The 19,956-nt window shown below is 36.9% G+C and overlaps 1 protein-coding gene across 5 annotated transcripts in view; it reads left to right on the forward strand.

The window, feature by feature from the left end:
- The window catches only part of LOC113115389 (NACHT, LRR and PYD domains-containing protein 12-like), a 43,583-nt gene extending 24,719 nt beyond the window's left edge, over positions 1-18,864 (forward strand). For 2 of the 5 annotated variants that reach the window (XM_026282916.1, XM_026282918.1), the window contains 5 exons: positions 10,423-10,596; positions 16,616-16,789; positions 16,873-17,046; positions 17,132-17,178; positions 17,254-18,864. In XM_026282916.1, coding sequence (XP_026138701.1) covers positions 10,423-10,596; positions 16,616-16,789; positions 16,873-17,046; positions 17,132-17,178; positions 17,254-17,780 — 1,096 coding nt within the window. In that variant the 3' untranslated portion in view covers positions 17,781-18,864. The remainder of the gene's footprint in view (positions 1-10,422; positions 10,597-16,615; positions 16,790-16,872; positions 17,047-17,131; positions 17,179-17,253) is intronic. The other 3 variants (XM_026282915.1, XM_026282917.1, XM_026282920.1) reach the window with 2 other exon arrangements.
- Positions 18,865-19,956: the final 1,092 nt, after the last annotated feature.

Here is a 19,956-nt window from a genome sequence, read left to right on the forward strand (position 1 = left end):
CATGCAGGAATCTATCCCACTGCGCCTGCTCGTTCCACTTGCATGTGGCTGCCAAGGTGCAAAACTTTATGGAATAGTCTGCTACGGATAGATCTTCCTTCCTGAGATCCGTGAGCTGACGGGGAGCTTCCTTGCTGGCCGCATCCTGGTCGAATACTCTCCACATCTCCCCAGAGAGGGAGTGGAACAAGGCGCAGCATGGATGGTGGTTCTCCCACACCACCATCCCCCATAAGCCGGCCCTAGCAGAAAGTAACGTGAGGGCAAATGCTACCTTGGACTCCTCCATCACGAAGGTGCGAGGCTGTAGGGAAAAGTGCATGGAACACTTGGTTAGGAATGTTCTGCAGAAATCTGGCTCACCAGAATAAATCTCCTGCGCCGGAAGTCGAGGTTCAGGTTGGAATTGCGCTTCGGGGAAGTCCCGGGGGTGGGCAGTGCGGGTGGGGCAGCGGGAGAGGTCAGCTGGTGGATCTGCTGGGTAAGCTCAGACACCCTTGTCACCAGTGCTTGGACTGCACGTCCGGTGTTGACAATACTCTCCTGCTGCTGATCTATACGGGTGACAGGTGATACTGGGAATCTTGACGGGAAGTGCGAAGTCCAGGAAGAGGCAGAGCTCACAGGTGATCCAGGGTGCAATGGTGCATTGGCAGCAGGAGAGTGTGACACAGGAACTGCGGGGGAAGAGTCGCGAGGGTGAGTGATGAGGTCCGGGGATGAGATGGAGTGTACGGGGTTCCAGAGACAGGACAATCCAACAACGAGGATCACAAACACAAAAACGGCAGAACATGAGAAACACTGAGAATGACAAACAACGCTCTGACAAACACAAGACACCTGACAGGGCAATATATAAGGAAGGGTAATGAGTGGCAGCTGATGATAAAAAAACAATTAGCCTAGACACCCACATGAAAAAATCAGTGCTGACGCAAAACACACACAACTCCACCCACATAGTGCAAAACCTGAGATCCCGGTTTACCAACCGTGACACATTCAAAAGGTGAAACTTGTATATTATATTCATTCATTACACACAGAGTGATATATTTCAAATGTTTATTTCTTTTAATTTTGATGATTATAACTGACAACGAAGGAAAATAACAAATTCAGTATCTCAGAAAATTTGAATATTACTTAAGACCAATACAAAGAAATGATTTTTAGAAATCTTGACTGAAAAGTATGAACATGAAAAGTATGAGCATGTACAGCATTCAATACTTAGTTGGGGCTCCTTTTGCCTGAATTACTGCAGCAATGAGGCGTGGCATGGAGTCGATCAGTTTGTGTCACTGCTCAGGTGTTATGAGAGCCCAGGTTGCTCTGATAGTGGCCTTCAGCTCTTCTGCATTGTTGGGTCTGGGATATCACATCTTCATCTTCACAATAGCCCATAGATTTTCTATGGAGTTAAGGTCAGGCGAGTTTGCTGGCCAGTTAAGAACAGGTATACCACGGTTCTTAAACCATGTACTGTAGCTGTGGCACTGTGTGCAGGTGCCAAGTCCTGTTGGGAAATGCAATCTACATCTCCATAAAGTTGGTCAGCAGCAGGAAGCATTTAGTGCTCTAAAACTTCCTGGTATTTGGCTGTGTTGACCTTGGACCTCAGAAAACACAGTGGACCAACACCAGCAAATGACACGGCACCCCAAACCATCACTGACTCTGGAAACTTTACACTGGACCTCAAGCAACGTGGATTGTGTGCCTCTCCTCTCTTCCTCCAGACTCTGAGATTTCTAAAAGAAATGCTAAATTTACTTTAATCAGAGAACATAACTTTGCACCACTCAGCAGCAGTCCAGTCCTTTTTGAAGCGAGACTCTTCTGACGCTGTCTGTAGTTCAAGAGTAGTTCTTGACACAAGGAATGCTACAGCTGAAACCCATGTCTTGCATACGTCTGTGCATAGTGGTTCTTGAAGCACTAACTCCAGCTGTAGTGCACTCTTTGTGAATCCCCCCCCACATTTTTGAATTGGTTTTGTTTCACAATCCTCTCCAGGGTGCGGTTATCCCTATTGCTTGTAAACTTTTTTCTACCACATATTTTCATTCCCTTCGCCTCTCTATTAATGTGCTTGGACACAGAGCTCTGTGAACAGCCAGCCTCTTTTTCTTTTTTTATATCAGTCAGTGTGTAATGCATGAATATAATATACAAGTTTCACATTTTTAATGGAATTAGTGAAATAAAACAACTTTTTGATGATATTCTACTGACCAGCACCTGTAGATATGGAAAGTTTATTATGTCATATACAAAAGACTTAAGGCTGTAATCGATTCCAAAGGTACATCCACTAAGCGTTAAGCCTCTCTGTTCTGATCAAGTTTTTGGGCTGTGGAGAAGTTTTGACATGATATTTGTGCTTTTTACACTTTCTTATAAACCTATTAATGGCTAATGTCTGCACTGTAAAACCCGCCAAGTAACTTAACTTAAAATGTGTTTTAGAAACACACGGTTATAACAGCCATAACAGCCAGAGAAAACACTAAGAGAGAAATCAAGGGTCAAGAGCCCAACTAAAGCAAACACTGATCTCTAACATGGTTACTTCAAATGAAACAATAAATCAACATCTAAACCTTAGTTCATTCTCAATAAGATCTTCTGTAGACGTCTGACAGAACGTGTTTCTGTTTGTTAGCAGCAGCTGTTCATCACTAATTCTCAATCATCACTTAGTTAATCACTTAATTACTTAAATGAAAAGTTTACTTTTACGGTTAACTTACATGGTTTAAATCAAGGCAATCTGTTTTACTCAAATGGTTTGAGTTAAGTTAACTTGTTGGGATTTACAGTGTGATTATACTGTATTCAGCACAAAACTGCACTACAATAGTATGTGAGCAGTAATAATAATAATTCATTACATTTATACAGCGCTTTTCTAGGCACTCAAAGTGCTTTACATTGGTAGGAGGTATCTCCTCATCCACCATCAATGTACAACATCCACCTGGATGGTGCAATGCTAGCCACTTTCCTAAAATTAGCATTTTGTAATGAAACTGCTCTAAAAATATTCATTGGGTCATGCCGAGAACACCGATACCAATTATGCCATAGTCACTCCTCCTCGATCATTGGTGAAATTTTCATAAAAATTTAGTCAGATCATCTTCAGACTGTGCTGACTAAAGGTTATGGATTTTGTGTTGATGGACAAAGCTTTGGCATTGCCATCAAAGTTTGTGTGTACCATTATTATCTCACACAGAAAATACCACATTAATTAGATACCTATTGGTCAAAAGTGATAAATCATATTATAATTAAATCACATTTTTATTATTTTCCAGCAGTTTTGACTAAAATCATTCTAAAATGGTTTTGATTACTCATTGTTGTAGCTGGTCTGGTGCTCCATGCCATGCTAAGTTCCCCAATTTGCCTCTGTTTCGCTTGGCCCCTTAACTCTTTCCACACCACTGATCAGTTAAACTCATCATTTAGAAGGCAACGCTTTTTTAACGACTTTTCATGTTTTCACTGTTATACCTCTTGAACAAAAACACATGTGAACAGGACAGAGAAATGAGCAATCTATTATGTAAACCGATGTATATGAAAAAAGAATGTGAATATCAGCATTAGACAGCATATAAACGAAAGCTGGATAATGTTACAGTAAAATGTTGACCTAGGAAGTGGCATATGTCTGTGCAAGCTTTGGAGGTATTATTGGAAGCAATTTATTGGATTGATGATTTGATAATTAAAGTTTTATTTTTTTTGATACAATTTTTTTTTTTCAAAGTTGAGTAAAATCCTCAAAAAAATAGCTGGTGGTGGCTGCCAACTTTTTTCCAAAATACTACTGGGGGAAAGTTAAATGCTATGTTAAATGTTATATTTCCCTATAAAGGGGCATGACAACTAATCGAAAACAGATTTCAATGATTAATTATTGTAATAATTAATTACTTACCATACCCTAACTGTGTCAATTTAATCAGATTTGTATTTGTTATCTCTACTAAAATAAAACAGGTCTAAGTCTATTTTTTACTTCTTATGGGGGTTCTATGGAAAATAAAAAAAAATTCATTTTAAATTGCAGTCAAAATGTATCTCTAAATTAACTACTCCGCTCTTAAATTTTAACTTAAATTTAATTCTTACAAATTAAAATAAGCGGACAACACTGTTGATCTACAGGTATTTCTTAAACTATTATGATCAGTGGTCTGATTCACTTTTCTGTTCCAGAGTAAATGTTTTTAGATTTGTTAATTTTTGTATTGTATAAGTCATTATGCAGAAATTATTTGGACAGTAGACTCACAGACATCAAGAATATACATTTGAACCTCAACAATTGTTGAGATCTAAAAAAGATATGTTATTTATTTATTTTTAATTTTTTTAAGTGAATGTGTTTGTTGTAATAATTTAGGAAATAACTGTAGATCAATAGTGTTGTCCGCTTATTTCAAAGGGGATTTACTTAGGTTTATGATTTGTGCTGTCAGTCATTTGATAATTTTTTCTAAACAGTGAAGGTTTTTGATCATAATTCAGCAGAGGTGGATAGTCCAGGGGTCAGACAGTAAAAGTCCTGTCATGTGTTTATGTCACCCATCTACTCAGCAGCTCATTAAAAATAACTTTATTCCTTCATATGTTTAGGTTTTGCATGATCAACCCTGTAAAATTACCGCATGCAAGCAAATTGTTGCTCTGATAGTTACAGTGAAGGAATTTTAAATCTATGTAATGCATATAAAAATTTGAGCTCCTGTTCTGTTTAGCACATGCATGCTGGGTAACATCATAGTAAAAACTCCCATCATGCACTGCAGTATAAAAAACACTGTTACCACTATAGAGGATTGTATGAAAAGTGTTCATGTCTAAATGCCTGAGCACATACAGTACTTTTATTATTTCAATATTGAATCAATTTTTGTTTTCGTTTTTTAAGAGCTGAATGTCAGTCAATAAGCCAAAGAGAGAAAGACCACTTCATGATGTTCATTCAAATGTGTTATCACCAGATAACAGCTTTTAATTAATATTTTTCTTTCTGAGATGTTGGTGATGATGTTGGTTTCTTCCTGTGATGCTATTGTACAGCATATTGGTCAACCCAGTGTTGTTTTAATTCTGCTCTATAAATAAAAGAAAGAAAGAAAGACTAATCTACAATCATAATTTAATTAGTCACTTAATTATATCATTAACTTTAAGTCTTTGAGGACTTGTGATTTGACTTGAGACTTGCTTGTGACTTGAAAGGAATGACTTGGTACCCACCTCTGGTGAAATCAGCTGCTGATTAATCAAGCATAAATAGCTGAGCTGAAGAATGCACAGATCCACAGTGAATTGCAGCCAAAATGTCCAATAACATAAAGAATAGTTTAGAATAGTTCAGCGCTGTCATCTAAATGTGATCTATAAATGAGGTTGTGCACTGTATGGTGTTCAATTCAATTCAAGTTTATTTGTATAGCGCTTTTTACTATACAAATCGTTACAAAGCAACTTTACAGAAAATTAAGTTTCTACAATATTTAGTAGTAGCTTATAAGTGGTGACTGTCAGTTGTCAGTCAGACAGACGATGAACATTATTAACAGCAATTATTAAATGATGCAGTCACACTTGTAGCAATATTTGTTAGTTCTGTTTGTTGATTCAGGGTTAGCATCATCTGGGGTCCTCTGAGGGGTCAGCATCTTCTCTTCTCAGGTATTCTGGATCCAGACTGGAGCTTGTGTAAATCCTAGTTAACCGTGACGAAACAGAGAAATAATTAGACACATCATTAGCATAGTTGCTGTTCCAACAAAGTAAAACTAATTAGTTTAACCCAAGCTGAAGAATAAGAATGCGCATTTGATCAGATAAAACTGCAATCACAATTTAAAAGATGCATTATTTGAATGCATGATGAAAGAGATCGTTTTTAATCTATATTTAAACAGAGAGTGTGTCTGAACCCCGAACATTATCAGGAAGGCTATTCCAGAGTTTGGGAGCCAAATGTGAAAAAGTTCTACCTCCTTAAGTGGACTTTGCTATCCTAGGAACTACCAAAAGTCCAGCATTTTGTGACCTTAGGGAGCGTGATGGATTGTAGTGTGGTATAAGGCTAGCTAGGTACGCAGGAGCTAAACCATTTAGGGCCTTACAGGTAAGTAAGGATAATTTGTAACTGATACAGAACTTAATAGGTAGCCAGTGCAGAGACTGTAAAATTGGGGTAATATGATCATATTTTCATGAGCTGGTAAGGACTAGCTGCTGCATTTTGGACTACCTGTAGCTTGTTTATTGAAGATGCAGGACAACCACCTAGAAGTGCATTACAATAGTCCAGTCTAGAGGTCATGAATGCATGAACTAGCTTTTCTGCATCAGAAACAGATAACATGTTTCGTAGCTTTGCAATGTTTCTAAGATGGAAGAATGCAGTATTTGTATGGGAATTATGATTTTCAAAAGACAAGTTGCTGTCTAATATAAAATCCAGATTTTTTGATTACAGAGGAAGTAGCAGTGCATCCGTCTAGTTGCAAATTGTAATCTACAAGATTCTGTGTACTGTCTTTTCCGAATTTAATAAGAGAAAATTATTAGTGATCCAATCTTTTACATTTTTAACACACTCTGTTGGCTTAGATAATTTAGAATTTTCATCTGGTCTTGTTGAGATATATAGCTGAGCATCATCAGCATAACAGTGAAAACTAATCCCGTATTTTCTAATAATATTACCAAGGGGCAACATGTATATTGAAATACATTATTGAGAAGGGGACCTAGGATGGATCCTTGTGGCACTCCATATTTTACTGGTGATAAATAACATGACTCCCCATTTAAATAAACAAAATGGATCTTAACCATCTTAGAGCCTGCCCTTGAATACCTGTATAGGTTTGTAGTCCATCTATGAGTATGTCATAGGGCTGGGACAACGCGTCGAGGTCATCGATGACGTCGACGCAAAAAATACGTCGACGCAAAATATGCGCATTGATTCGTCGACCTGTTTTTATTTCTCTAAAAAACGTTTGCAAAATGTTTACCTTATGTGCGCTGAATATACGCTATGGCCGGATCAACATTCTGTCCAACGTTATACAACCAAACCAGGGGTTTTTCTGCATTGATCTTTTTTTTTTGGCGGCTGTCAAAGCCTTATTTGATCGGTGAGTGACAGTTACAGGGCACGTACCAGAGAGAGCCGCGGCTGTGCGCGCACACTCACAGTCTTCAAACAACACGAGCGCTTCTTGCTCTCTCTCTCTCATGCATATTAATCAAAATCATTAAACACGATAGAAAAAGGGCGAAACACCAAAGTTTCACGCGCGCTCGCGCACTCACAGTCTTCAAACTACACGAGCGCTGTCTTGCTCTCTCTCTCTCCCTCCCCCTCATGCATATTAACCAAAATCATTAGAAACTATAGAAAAAGGGCGGAATGCCAAAGTTTCACGTTTTTTTGGAAAAGCACTCTCTGTATTAGCTTAAAGCCCTCAGCTTTACATTGGGTACTGTATTCTTTCAATTGCTCTAAACAAGTATTTTGGGTGACCTTTTTATTGAATGCTAGACATCAAGTTGTTGTTATTTTCATCTGAAAGAAGAACTGTTTTCAGTAAGCTAGGCCCTATGTGTTCAGTAAGCTTGTTTCAGTAAACTATGTGTTTTCAAGGTTTCAAGGTTTTATTGAATGCTATCTCTATACAAGTGCAAAGTAATGCATTCTTAGTCAGTCTTTTATTTTGTAATTTTAAGAGCAATAAACATATATTGCAATGTTAAGGAATTCATGTTTTTTTTTCATTCAGATATGTATATCAACATACATTTTTAGTAGTCAATTAATGGGGAGATAATCGAAATCGAATCGGTCAGGAAAAATTAATTGTTAGATTAATCGATGCATCGAAAAAATAATCGCTAGATTAATCGTTAAAAAAAAAATAATCGTTTATCCCAGCCCTAGTATGTCATGATCTATGCTGTCGAAACCAGCACTAAGATCAAGTAAAACTAGTAATGAGATGCAGCCTTGATCTGATGCAAGAAGCAGGTCATTTGTCATTTTAACAAGTGCAGTTTCTGTGCTATGGTGGGGCCTGAAACCTGACTGAAATTTTTCATACAGATCTTTTTTTTTTTTTTTTGCAGGAAGGAGCTCAATTGAGCAGGCACAACTTTTTCAAAAATTTTAGACATAAATGGAAGATTAATGGGCCTATAATTTGCCAGTTCTCTAGGTTCTAGTTTTGGTTTCTTAATAAGAGGCTTAATAACCGCCAGCTTAAATGGTTTTGGGACATGACCTAAAGATAAAGATGAGTTAATGATATTGAGAAGCGGTACTTCCGCTACAGGTAACTACTCTTTCAGTAATTTAGCGGGTACAGGATCTAATAAACATGTTGTTGGTTTAGATACAGTGAAAAGTTTATTTAGCTCTTCCTGTCCTATAATTACAAAGCACTGCAGTTTACCTTTGGGTGTTAATTTTTATGTGCACACCTCCCCACCACAGACACTCCTGCAGCTATTGAGGGCTATGATGTGTTTGCTCTTGAATGGGCATTGTCATCCAGAATGATTGAGGAACTTACCCAATGCACACAGGCAGATGCTGTCAGCAATCGCCTCATTGACACCATTCTCGGAAAAGTTATTTATTTTTTTATTTAATTTTAAAAAGCTTTCTTATTTTCTAGATTCATTACAAACAAACTGAAATATTTCAAGAGTTTTTTTGTTGTAATTCTGATGGTTATGACTTACAGCTTGAAATAAAAAAAATCAGTATCTAAAAAAATTCTAAAAGATCAATTATTTAAAAAAAAAAAAAGATTAAAAAAAGAAATTTTCAAGATCTCCATAGCAGGTTTAATTATGCACTCAATACATGGTTGGGGGTCATTTTTATGAATAACTGCTTCAATGTGGCGTGGCATGGAGGTGATCAGCCTGTGGCACTGCTGAGGTTACTTTGATAGCAGCCTTCAGCTCTTCTGTATTGTTTGTCAGATGTTACTTATTTTCCTCTTCACAATACCCCATAGATTTTCTGTGACATTCAGATCAGGCATGTTGGCTGGCCTATCAAGCACAGTAATATCATGGTCATCAAACCACATGGACATGGTTTTGGCAGTGTGGACAGGTTCAAAAGTCCTGCTGGAAAAGGAAATCAGCATCTCCATAAAACTTGTCACCAGATGGAAGCATAAAGTGCTCCAAAATCTCCTGGTAGATGGCTGCATTGACTTTGGACTTGATAAATTACAATGGACTAATACCAGCAGATGTCACGGCACCCCAAATCATCACTGACTTCTGAAACTTCCCATTGGACATTAAACACTTACTTTTATCTGAAAAGAGGACTTTGGACCTCTGAGCAACAGTCCAGTTCTTTTTCTCCTTACCCCACGTGAAATGTATCAGCTGTAGTCCTTTCCCTGAAAAAGTCTGAGTGTGGTGACTCTGGATGTGCTGACTCCGGCTTCAGTCCACTCCTTGAAGCTCTCCCAAGTTCTTGAATCAGCTTTTCCTAACAATCTTCCCAAGGCTGTGTTCATTCCTGTTGTTTGTGCACCTTTTCCTACCACACTTTTTCCTTCCAGTCAACTTTCTATGAGTATATTTTGATACAGCACTCTGTGAACAGCCAGCCCTTTTAGCAATGACTTTCTGTAGCTTATCCTCCTTGTGGAGGGTGTTGATTATTGTCTTCTGGACAACTGTCAAGTCAGTAGTCTTTTCCATAATTGTGGTTGCATGTTCTAAACTAGCCCAAGAGGTACCCAGTATTTATATTCTAAATTTATCAAACTAATCAAGCTCAAAATTGAATATTCTAATTGTTTGAGATACTGAATTTTAAAATGTCCTAAACTGTAAGTCGTAACCATCAGAATTAAAACAAAAAAAATTGTATTTTTTAAATTTTTTTATATATTTCAGTTTGTGTGCAATGAATCTAGAATATAAGAAAGCTTGCTTTTTAAAATGAAATTACAAATAATAAAGACCTTTTTCATGATATAATTTTTTTAGATGCTCCTGTATTTGTCAATCAAGTCTCAAATCCTAAAATCTGCGACTTAAGTCGGACTGGAGTCAAGTCATGTGACTCAAGTCCCCCACCTCTGCCTCATAGTGAATACTTAAGCAATGGGAATGTTCTTTTTAAAATGTTCTGTTTGCAAAGTTATCATATCTGATTTCATTCGTTTTTATGGCGTACGTAATTCTGATGTGAATTGAAAAATATATTAAAGAATTTTAGCATAAGGATGCAACATATGTAAATGTGAAAGAATTATACTTTCTGAATGTACTGTATCTCAGTGGTCATTTTTAATCTGTGAGTAATCACTTTATTTTTGTTTTTTCCCTGTTTAGACTGCGGTTCTGTAATCTCACTAGTCAGCATTGTGAAATTGTGTCATCAGCTCTACAGTCCTCAAACTCTGTCCTGAGAGAGCTGGATCTGAGTAACAATAACCTGCAGGATTCAGGAATGGAGATTTTTTCCAGTGGACTGCAGAGTTCAAACTGTCGCCTGAAGATACTGAGGTTTGACTTCAACTTTGAGTCTTTCAACTTTTTGGAACATATCATGAGATATATGTAAGACAATGTACAGTCATCTAATCATGATCTGAAAATAAGTACTGACAGGATGATCAGGACCTTGGTTTGAAAGTGTCTATATTACAATGAATGGGCTCTTATTGCAATAATGCTAATCTGACTACATGGTCCCTCTTATAACACTGCTATTTAGTAAATAAATATAGAGACATTATATATTGATTTGAGTATATAATGATTTGTTATGTGAAAAGAAATAGACTGGATTGACATAAGAAAGAAACTTATTTTAACACTACAACTGCCAGAGGTCGCTGTATATTATAATAAATAAATCATTAATCAATATATTAAGATAACCTATGTTATTTAAAATACAAAAAATACTATGAGCAATTAATAATTCACCACATTGCATAGGATGATGCCATGAAAAATTCAAGCAAACAGCTTCACATAATTAATTATTACTTTGTTTAAAAAAATCATATCATTTATAATTTTGAATTATACAAGAAGAACACCAATAATCTTTGGGTAAAAGAGAGAAAGAGAGAGAGAGAGAGAGAGAGAGAGAGAGAGAGAGGTTTTATTTATTACATCAGATCGGATTTTTCTTCTTCAGGGAACAGGCAGACTAGAATAAATAGCAACACAGAAGCGAAAATAAATGATAGAAATGGCAAAAAAAAAAACTAAATCATTAATCAAAATGTTGAAAAATTATGATTACATTAAGATAAAACGTCTACATTTGAAATATTGATTCTCAGTTGCTCATGGCATTTATTGCTTCTTATACCTCTTCAGCATTCATAAATGACCTTCTTTTACTCATTTTGTCTTTATTTATGAAATATGAAATGAGTGAAAGGTGTTGCCTAGCAATGTACTGTTTCAAACACAAGCAGCACGAAAATGACAGTGCATATTTGACCCACGGTGGCCCGTTTTTTCCATCTGGTTTTATATAAACAGATTTAAACAACAGGGAATCGTACTTCACACAATTTAAGTAAAAGTTAGTGACTGGGATACTTTAATGTTTTATTAAAAATATTTATGTACGTTTTAAAATTTACATTTACATTTTAAATGTAAATTTAAAATTTTCCCCGTGGCAGTTCTAGTGTTAAACATTATGGTGGCATGGCAAGTTGTAACTTGAATGTGCGTTGGTGTCATCCACTCCCAGTTATTTTAGCTGTTCAAAATGGCTCATTGTGCTGCTTGATGTTGCAAATTGGTATTTGTTACCAGATGTATTGTTGTAATTACACTGATTGTTGTGCAAATATTTTTATGGTTTACTGCACCTGTTATTTACTTATAGCCACTATTGAATCTTAAGTCTCGTACCTTCACAGAAAATAGTTTCCATGTTGCAAGATAAAGTGCATAGAGCCCCATTTGATCACATGATAACACCATTGATCAACCACAATGTACGCCACAGAGAGGCAGAACAATAAAAATAAAAATTTATATTTGATTTCATTTGTATTATATGCAGTGCCGATCCTGACCTCCCTTGGGCCCTAAACAAAATTCTGCTAAGGGGCCCTCTAACTGACCCGTCACGCCGTGAGCTATGTAAACCATTTGCCATTGCCACACAGTCACACCTGACACTTCAGTGATCCCAATACAATCCTCCCTCCTTTAAACAAAACAGTCGACAATATAGAACAACAATATAGAACAGAATGAGGTTCAAACAAACAAAATTTATTGAACAGAGTATTTCCTATAGAATATTAAGATAACAAGTGAATATTATTAAGTAAGTGAATATTAATGTAAACATAAATAAGAAGAAAATAATAAATTATAACTCTGAGCTTTGGCTTTTGGGATTAACTTAGGTTCTCTCTACAGCCTGGGCATTTTCGGCATCAGTATGGGCAACACCAGTCTATTTGGACTGTCTAGAAGAAACTGAGAAGAAAATCACATAGTTAGTTAAACAGTCATTTACACAATCTTACTTGTTACTCTTACATGTTACAAATGCTTAAACATTTGAATGTTTGAATTAAAATCCTACCATCAAAATATTCCTTTTCTGCACTTTCTTGAGGCAAAATCATCAATGATGTCATCATAGGACAGGTGTTTCCCCACATCATGATTTATGCTCATGATGGCCAATCCACTCAAACGTTCCTGTGACATTGAAGACCTCAGGTAGCTTTTGATGAGCTTTAATTTTGAAAAGCTCCTCTCTGACGATGCTACTGTTACAGGCAGGATGACTGCAATTCTTAGGGCTATCCAAAGATTAGGATAGAGTTCCTCCAGGTTTTTCTCACAGAGAAATGAAAGCAACTCAAATGCAGTCATCTTATCAGATGGCAGATCAGGTAAATTCTGAATCTTGTGTGCCAGATCCATTCCACTGATGTCATAGTCATCTCTGAAGGTTAGAGTATTTTGAACTTCCATGCAGTGAGCCTTTAAAGATTCACTAGACATCTGTGAGGCAGTGCTGAAGTTTAGCAACACTCCATATTTGGATTTCACCTGGTTGAGTGTTTCAAATCTCTCATCCATGGATGTCACAGCAGAGTCGACCACAATGTTAAAGAAGTTGACTTCAAGGTTTTTCAGTGCATCAGTCATTGGTTCATCAGGAGCCTCATAGCTGAAATGTCTCTTGCTGTTTCTCAGTCTCTTCTCTTTCAGAACAGCCTCCACATTCAGTACTTCGCAAATGCTTGTGGCTGTTGTCTGTGCCTCAGAGAATCCAGTGTCCCGGTATGTAGTGAGGGAAGCCTTTGCATTCGAGATTAAATTAACTGCTATGTCCAACTGCATTGAGGCGGATTGGAGGAGCTTGTTCACTATGTTTGTAATAGTCAGTATCTCACACCATACGACACAGCAAATCAAGAAGCGGTAGGACCCAACTTCATCAAGGATCATTGATTGTCTGTCTGGCTTCCAGTAATGCCTCCCGAACCTCAGATGCCTGGTGCCTTATTGCAGAACGCTTTTGAGCCTACTCTCCCATCTCGTGTCACTCCATGACTTCATGGTTATCTTCACGTGTTTCTTTAAAACACTCCATCTTTGTGTGCCAGCTGAAAAGAAGGTGAAAAGCTTTTGCACATGTCCAAAGAACCCGACTGCATCTTTTGAAGATTTGGCAGCATCTGCAATTACATGGTTTAGAGTATGTGCTCCACATGGGACAAACACGGCTCTGGGATTTCTTCTGAGCAGTCTGGCTTGTAGTCCTTGGTTCTTGCCTTTCATGTTGGCCCCATTATCAAAAGCTTGCCCTCTGCAATCTTCAAATGAAATCTTCAGCTCATTCAGCTTATTTAAGATGACAGTGGACAGATTTAAACCTGTTGTAGCCTCAACATTTACAAAGCCGAGGAAGTGCTCCTTGATCTCTGGCTTTCCCCTTAAAGCCACGCTTCTCAGAATAATGGACATTTGCTCTTGGTGACTTATTTCAGGTGTACAGTCCAAGATAATGGAGAAGTACTTTGAGTCTCTTATTTGAGTCACTATTGCTTCCAGAATTTTGCCACTCACAATCTGTATTAGCTCATTCTGTGTGTGCTGCCCAAGGTAATGAGCATGTGTCTGTCCATCTTTAATTTTGCTGAGATGGTTTTCCATAATGGGATCAAATTTTGCCAGTAATTCAACCTCTTTTAGGAAGTTTCCATTATCTGGCTGGAAGAGTTTTTCTGACGAACCCCTGAATGCTAGGTTTCGTTCAGCCAGAGACTGGGTGATACTTATTAAACGTGTAAGGACATCACGCCATCTCTTTCTTTCAGCCTCATAAATGGACATGGTCAAGAGTCTGACCCTGACTTATGCGCAGATCAAGTTCTCTCCACTTAATCATATTTTGTGTGTGTTCAGGACTACTCTCATGGTGTTTCAGAATTGCATTGATATTTCACCAGTCATTCACACCTTCCATTATAATTTTATTGTATTTTGTAAAAAAGTATTTTGTGAATCTTTTCCCCATTTGAAAGTTTTCTCTGTAATAAGCCTGAATGGAAAGCTCTTCTAGACTTGTCTTTAGGGAAAGAAAAATCCAGTCCTGGTTTGAATGGACCTCTGCGCACTAACTCAGTCCTCATAAAGTCTGTTAAGACGGGGGGCCAATCTGCTGGGTCATTTGGTGGAGCGGCAACTGTTCTATTTGGGTCTGAGCTGCTTGTATCTGCTGCTGACTGTACACCTCTGGTTGTGCTAGTACTGACTGAAGCTGCCTGTACTTCACCTGGGTCTGTCACTGTGTTCCTACTTTCTGAAGAAGTCTGTACTGTATTTGCTGAAGCTGGCTGTATTGGGTTTGTGCTAGAACTGGCTGAGACTGCCTTTACTTCACCTGGGTCTGTGTTAGTACTTGCTGAAGACTGCTGTGCTGTATTTGCTGAAGCTGGCTGTTTCTGGGTCTGTTCTAGTACTGGCTGAGGCTGGATGTGTATCAACTGAGTCTGTGCTTGTACTGGCTGATGGTCCAGCATCTCCTCTACTGACAAACTTAAGCATAGCACCTGCAAATTATAGATATCTTGTTTTATAAGCTGCATCAGACCCATTCAAACTGGCTCCCAATTTTCTTTTATACATTTTCAAATATAAAATACTATTTATACTATGGCTTGGCTCTTGTAATATTTAACTAGTGAACTAGTTATGCAGATATCAATAATCCCTGTGAGTGATGACATCATTGATATCAAGAATGAACTTTTGTACAAGTTGTACAACTGCCAGACATGTAATTTTGTACATGTAATTCCTGATATCAAAAATAGACATTGGTAGATAAAAATGTAACTAAGTATTACTATTAGCTATTAGTATTAATATTATTAGTATTAGCTATTATTGACTAACTATTAGTAAAAATAATCAAGAATTCACATTGCAAATAGTAAAAAAATGTAATGCTTGATATCAAAAATGCATAAACTGTGAATGAATAAAAGCTAAAATGGCTTGCCATAGCATGTTAAAGGTTTTTTTTTTTTTTTTTTGTAATATATATGGTGAAGCAATTCTTGATTTATGGTTATTATTAACTGAGGGATGTGCATCCACACACTGACCAGTATGTCCAGCTAATCAACATTTTAAATTCAATATAGCCTATAAATCAAGTCAATCACTGTCAAATTATCAATACATTGCTTTCCATTTTGCATAATTAGTGCAGTGCAGTTGTAGGCCTATAGAGTTTTTAACTACACATTGACTGAGACTAGATAATCAGTGTCTTGTTTTAAATGTAGGCTATGTATAATGTGCACTTTTGATGAGGAGTGCCATCATTCACGCCCATATATTGTACAGTCTGTCTGGTCTCCACATATATTTCTGCTTGAAAAATGCGCATTTCATTTCGTGCATGCGCATATGAACGCATGATAACACACGCGACGCGGTTATCTTTTCCGAGCTGCAGTAAACAGACACCGTTGCACTTTGTCGTTTATCAAAAACAAACGTAATAAATAATTGTATTTTACTCTCACTTTTGTCAGGCACAAAGTGATGCAAGAGATGCACTGCCTGCCTGCCCAGCTAGGTTAGCAAAACCGAAAAAACGCAACAGAAATGCACATAAACTTTACTTTGCTGACCTCAAACTTAGAGAGGAGAGAAGACAAGTTTACCTGATTGTTGTTCCCGCAGTTCACTTTCATGGTTTTTTTTTTTCCTCTTTTCGTGACCAGAAGGATAGTTTCGCTTCATTTTGTCATGGATGTTGTAAACATTAATTGACGGTGACGTGACGCGCTATGACATGAGGAGGAGGCGGGGCCCTACGCAGCTTGCGTAGTGAGCGTATAGGGCTGATCGGCTCTGATTATATGTTTATCAAAAGTCATTCACACTTAAAAAGAAAATAGGAAGTTTAAATTAATAAAAAAAAGAATGAGGAGATTCATGTAATATGAGCTATTTTTTTTTTTTTTCAAATTGCTTTTAATTTGTCTATTTTATTTGTTTCATTTAGATTACCATGCTGTAATCTGACTGGTCAGTCCTGTGAAATTGTCTCATCAGCTCTACAATCTTCAAACTATGTCCTGAGAGAGCTGAATCTAAGTAATAATGACCTGCAGGATTCAGGAGTGAAACTACTCTCTGATGGACTAAAGTGTCCAAACTGTCAGCTGGAGATACTAAGGTGTCTAAAACAAACAATAATGTACAGTCAGTTGAGCATGATGTTGATGTGTGTCTGTAAGTTATCTGACTGTGTGTCTTTAGGTTGTCAGGCTGTATGGTGACAGAGGAAGGCTGTGTTTATTTGTCTTCAGCTCTGAGTTCAAACCCTTCACACCTAAGAGAGCTGGATCTGAGCTACAATCACCCCGGACAATCAGGAGTCCAGCTGCTCAACCAAAAAATGGAGGATCCAAACTGCTCACTGCAGATACTCAAGTATATCAAACACTAATACTGTCAGATTAAACTTGTGTGTTCATGACATATATATCTATATTAATATGTGTTTTTGTGTTTTTAGTGTGGATCATGGTGGCGAGTTCATGATGACAGCAGGACTACGAAAGTGTATGTGTACAGGCACAGAAGTTTTCAGTGACAATTGTTTTGTTATTATAGATGTTTCTTTCTTTTTATGTTCAGATGCCTGTGATCTCTCACTGGACCCAAACACAGCAAATACTCAACTCATCCTGTCTGAGGACAACAGAAAGGTGACACGTGTAAAAAATCATCAGCCATACCCTGATCATCCTGAGAGATTTGAGCAGGTTCCTCATGTTTTGTGTAGAGAGAGTTTGACTGGACGGTGTTACTGGGAGGCTGAATGGAGCGGATATAATACAGAAATATCAGTGACATATAAAGGAATCAGCAGGAAAGCAGGCGGTGACTGTTGGTTTGGATACAATGAGAAATCCTGGAGTCTGATCTGTACTGATGATGGAATTACTGTATGGCACAATAATAAGTTCACTGACATCTCTACCCCTTCACCTTTTTTTAACACAGTAGGAGTGTATGTGGATGTGTTGGACGGCACTCTGTCATTCTACAGTGTCTCAGACACACACACACTCACACACTTACACACATTTAACACAACATTCACTGAACCCCTCTATGCTGGTTTTAAAGTTTCCCCTGATTCCTCAGTGTCTCTGTGTTGAATTACACCAGAAATGGGCTCTCAAGTTACATGGACCCAAGTCGCACTCCAGTTGCAGACCTGGGACCCGGAATGACTTTTGACTTGACTGGACAAGAAGGACAATATCAATAACTTCTGATATCCTAAAGAAAGAACTTAAAATGTATTTATATTTTTTACTATATTTTACTTTTACTAAATCTGCATCAATATTTAATTGTTGATGTAAATGGGACTCTTATCATAGAATTTGATGAAGTGTGTCTGTGTATTATGTGTGCATTCTGAAATGTCAGAAGGGTATGAAACAAACCATTTATGTTCACACATCTGGTTATATTAGTGCAGTGATCCTCAAATCTGGCTCGCGAGATCCACTTTCCTGCGAAGTTTAGCTCTAGCCCCAATCAAACATGCATGAGTTTGCTAATCAGTGTCTTCAGGATCATTAGAAAATCACAGACAGGTGTGTTTAATTGGAGTCGGAGCTAAACTCTGCAGGAAACTGGATCTCGCGAGCCAGATTTGAGGATCACTGTATTAGTGTGTCAGAATCAGGAACTATAAGAAGATCATATAGCAAAAATATGGGAAAACGTTTAAAGATGCTGGAATGACAGCATCAAATCTTAAAATGCATCACATCTTGGAACACATCCACAAAGTTTAGAAACATTAACTTCATATATGCTGGGGTGTGTCCTGTTAAAAATCTATACTTAAACCTATAGCACAATGTTTTATCAGTCTTTTTGCAATATATGCAGATATGGGTTTCCTCTCTTTTAATGTTTGTGTGTCCAGGTTAGAATAATCATAATGCACACTAATGAAACTGATGCTTCAAATAAACATGTTGATCATCTCTAAACATTTCTTCATATGGAGCACATAATGAAAGTATTATGTCAACTTATTGTCTATTTTACATTTAAATTTGTGTGAATAATTATGGAAAAATAACTTATATGGTTTTATATACAGTAGGTGGACAACCAAAATGGGTAATGGAGGGCCGCACCATTAACTGCAAGTCAGTTGTGTGTTAAAATCATTTGTAAAACTACCGCCATGGTGCGCAAAGGGACTGATTGCAAACTGACTTTATATTTATTTATTGATTTATTGATTTATTTATATATTAATTATATTTTTAATTATTGTTCTGTTCTGATAGCCTAGTTAAATTAAAGGATTTGTTGTCAAGTGAAAATAACTAAAATATCCTATAGACTAGTGTTTATAAAATTGGTAAATTATAACATTATTAGGCCTGCCATTCTTATTTATGAATGTAATAAAATGTGACTTATGACTTTTTTTTTTTCCTTTCAAAAACAATTTACTTTTAGCGTATTTTTGAAAACCATGCAGCAGACAAAAATAGGTGATTAATTGGTTTAAATGTGTTACTTTGGGTTAACAAATTTACATTATAGTATACTTAGCAACAGATTCTGGGCCTAATCTAGGCTATGTTTTTTTTTTACTTTTTGCAAGTTCCATGTATGTTTTTATCAAGTTTTTTTTCCATTGAATCTAAAAATTATTTTAAGAAAAGAAATAAGCCTCCCCCGCCATTGCGGAAACCAAACTACCACTTTTTTTCTTTTTAAATCTATTATTTGCTTTAAATTTAAATAATCCTTTAATAAAACAGCATGTATTTTTGTCACGCACATACTTTGCAATTCGTAACCTGACCTTTATTTTGACAGATACTACTTGGGGAAAAAATATCTGTCTTTACACTGATTAAGAAATTGTTGCGTGTTTTATGAATTATTTTCTTTATTTATTATACCCTCTAGACATCTCTGTTAAAGTTTTTAAAGCATTTTATATGCGTTTGCATAAATTCTTCTTTCAGAACGTTCCGTAACGGAGAGATGACACATCCTTAAAATAGATTTTTCCTCTGAACAAAAACGTTAAAATTTAAATAACATTTATATTTTGTGTTTGGAGAACGTCAACCATTCTCCATTCCGCAGATATTGATGGTTCTGGAAACACACATTTTTTGTGTGCATTGTAAATCACAGAAAGTCTACAGAATATGTTGTCTCCCAAAAATGTTGATATTTCTTTGTCATGTCCATAATGCATGTGTATTTCCCAAATCTAAAATAGCCTATAAAACGTTAATAGACGGATACTTTTCTGATGCCTGGCCTCTGTTTGGGATTTAGAAA

The sequence above is a fragment of the Carassius auratus genome, chromosome 15, assembly GCF_003368295.1.
Source record: "Carassius auratus strain Wakin chromosome 15, ASM336829v1, whole genome shotgun sequence".
In the NCBI taxonomy this organism is placed as follows: Eukaryota; Metazoa; Chordata; class Actinopteri; order Cypriniformes; family Cyprinidae; genus Carassius; species Carassius auratus.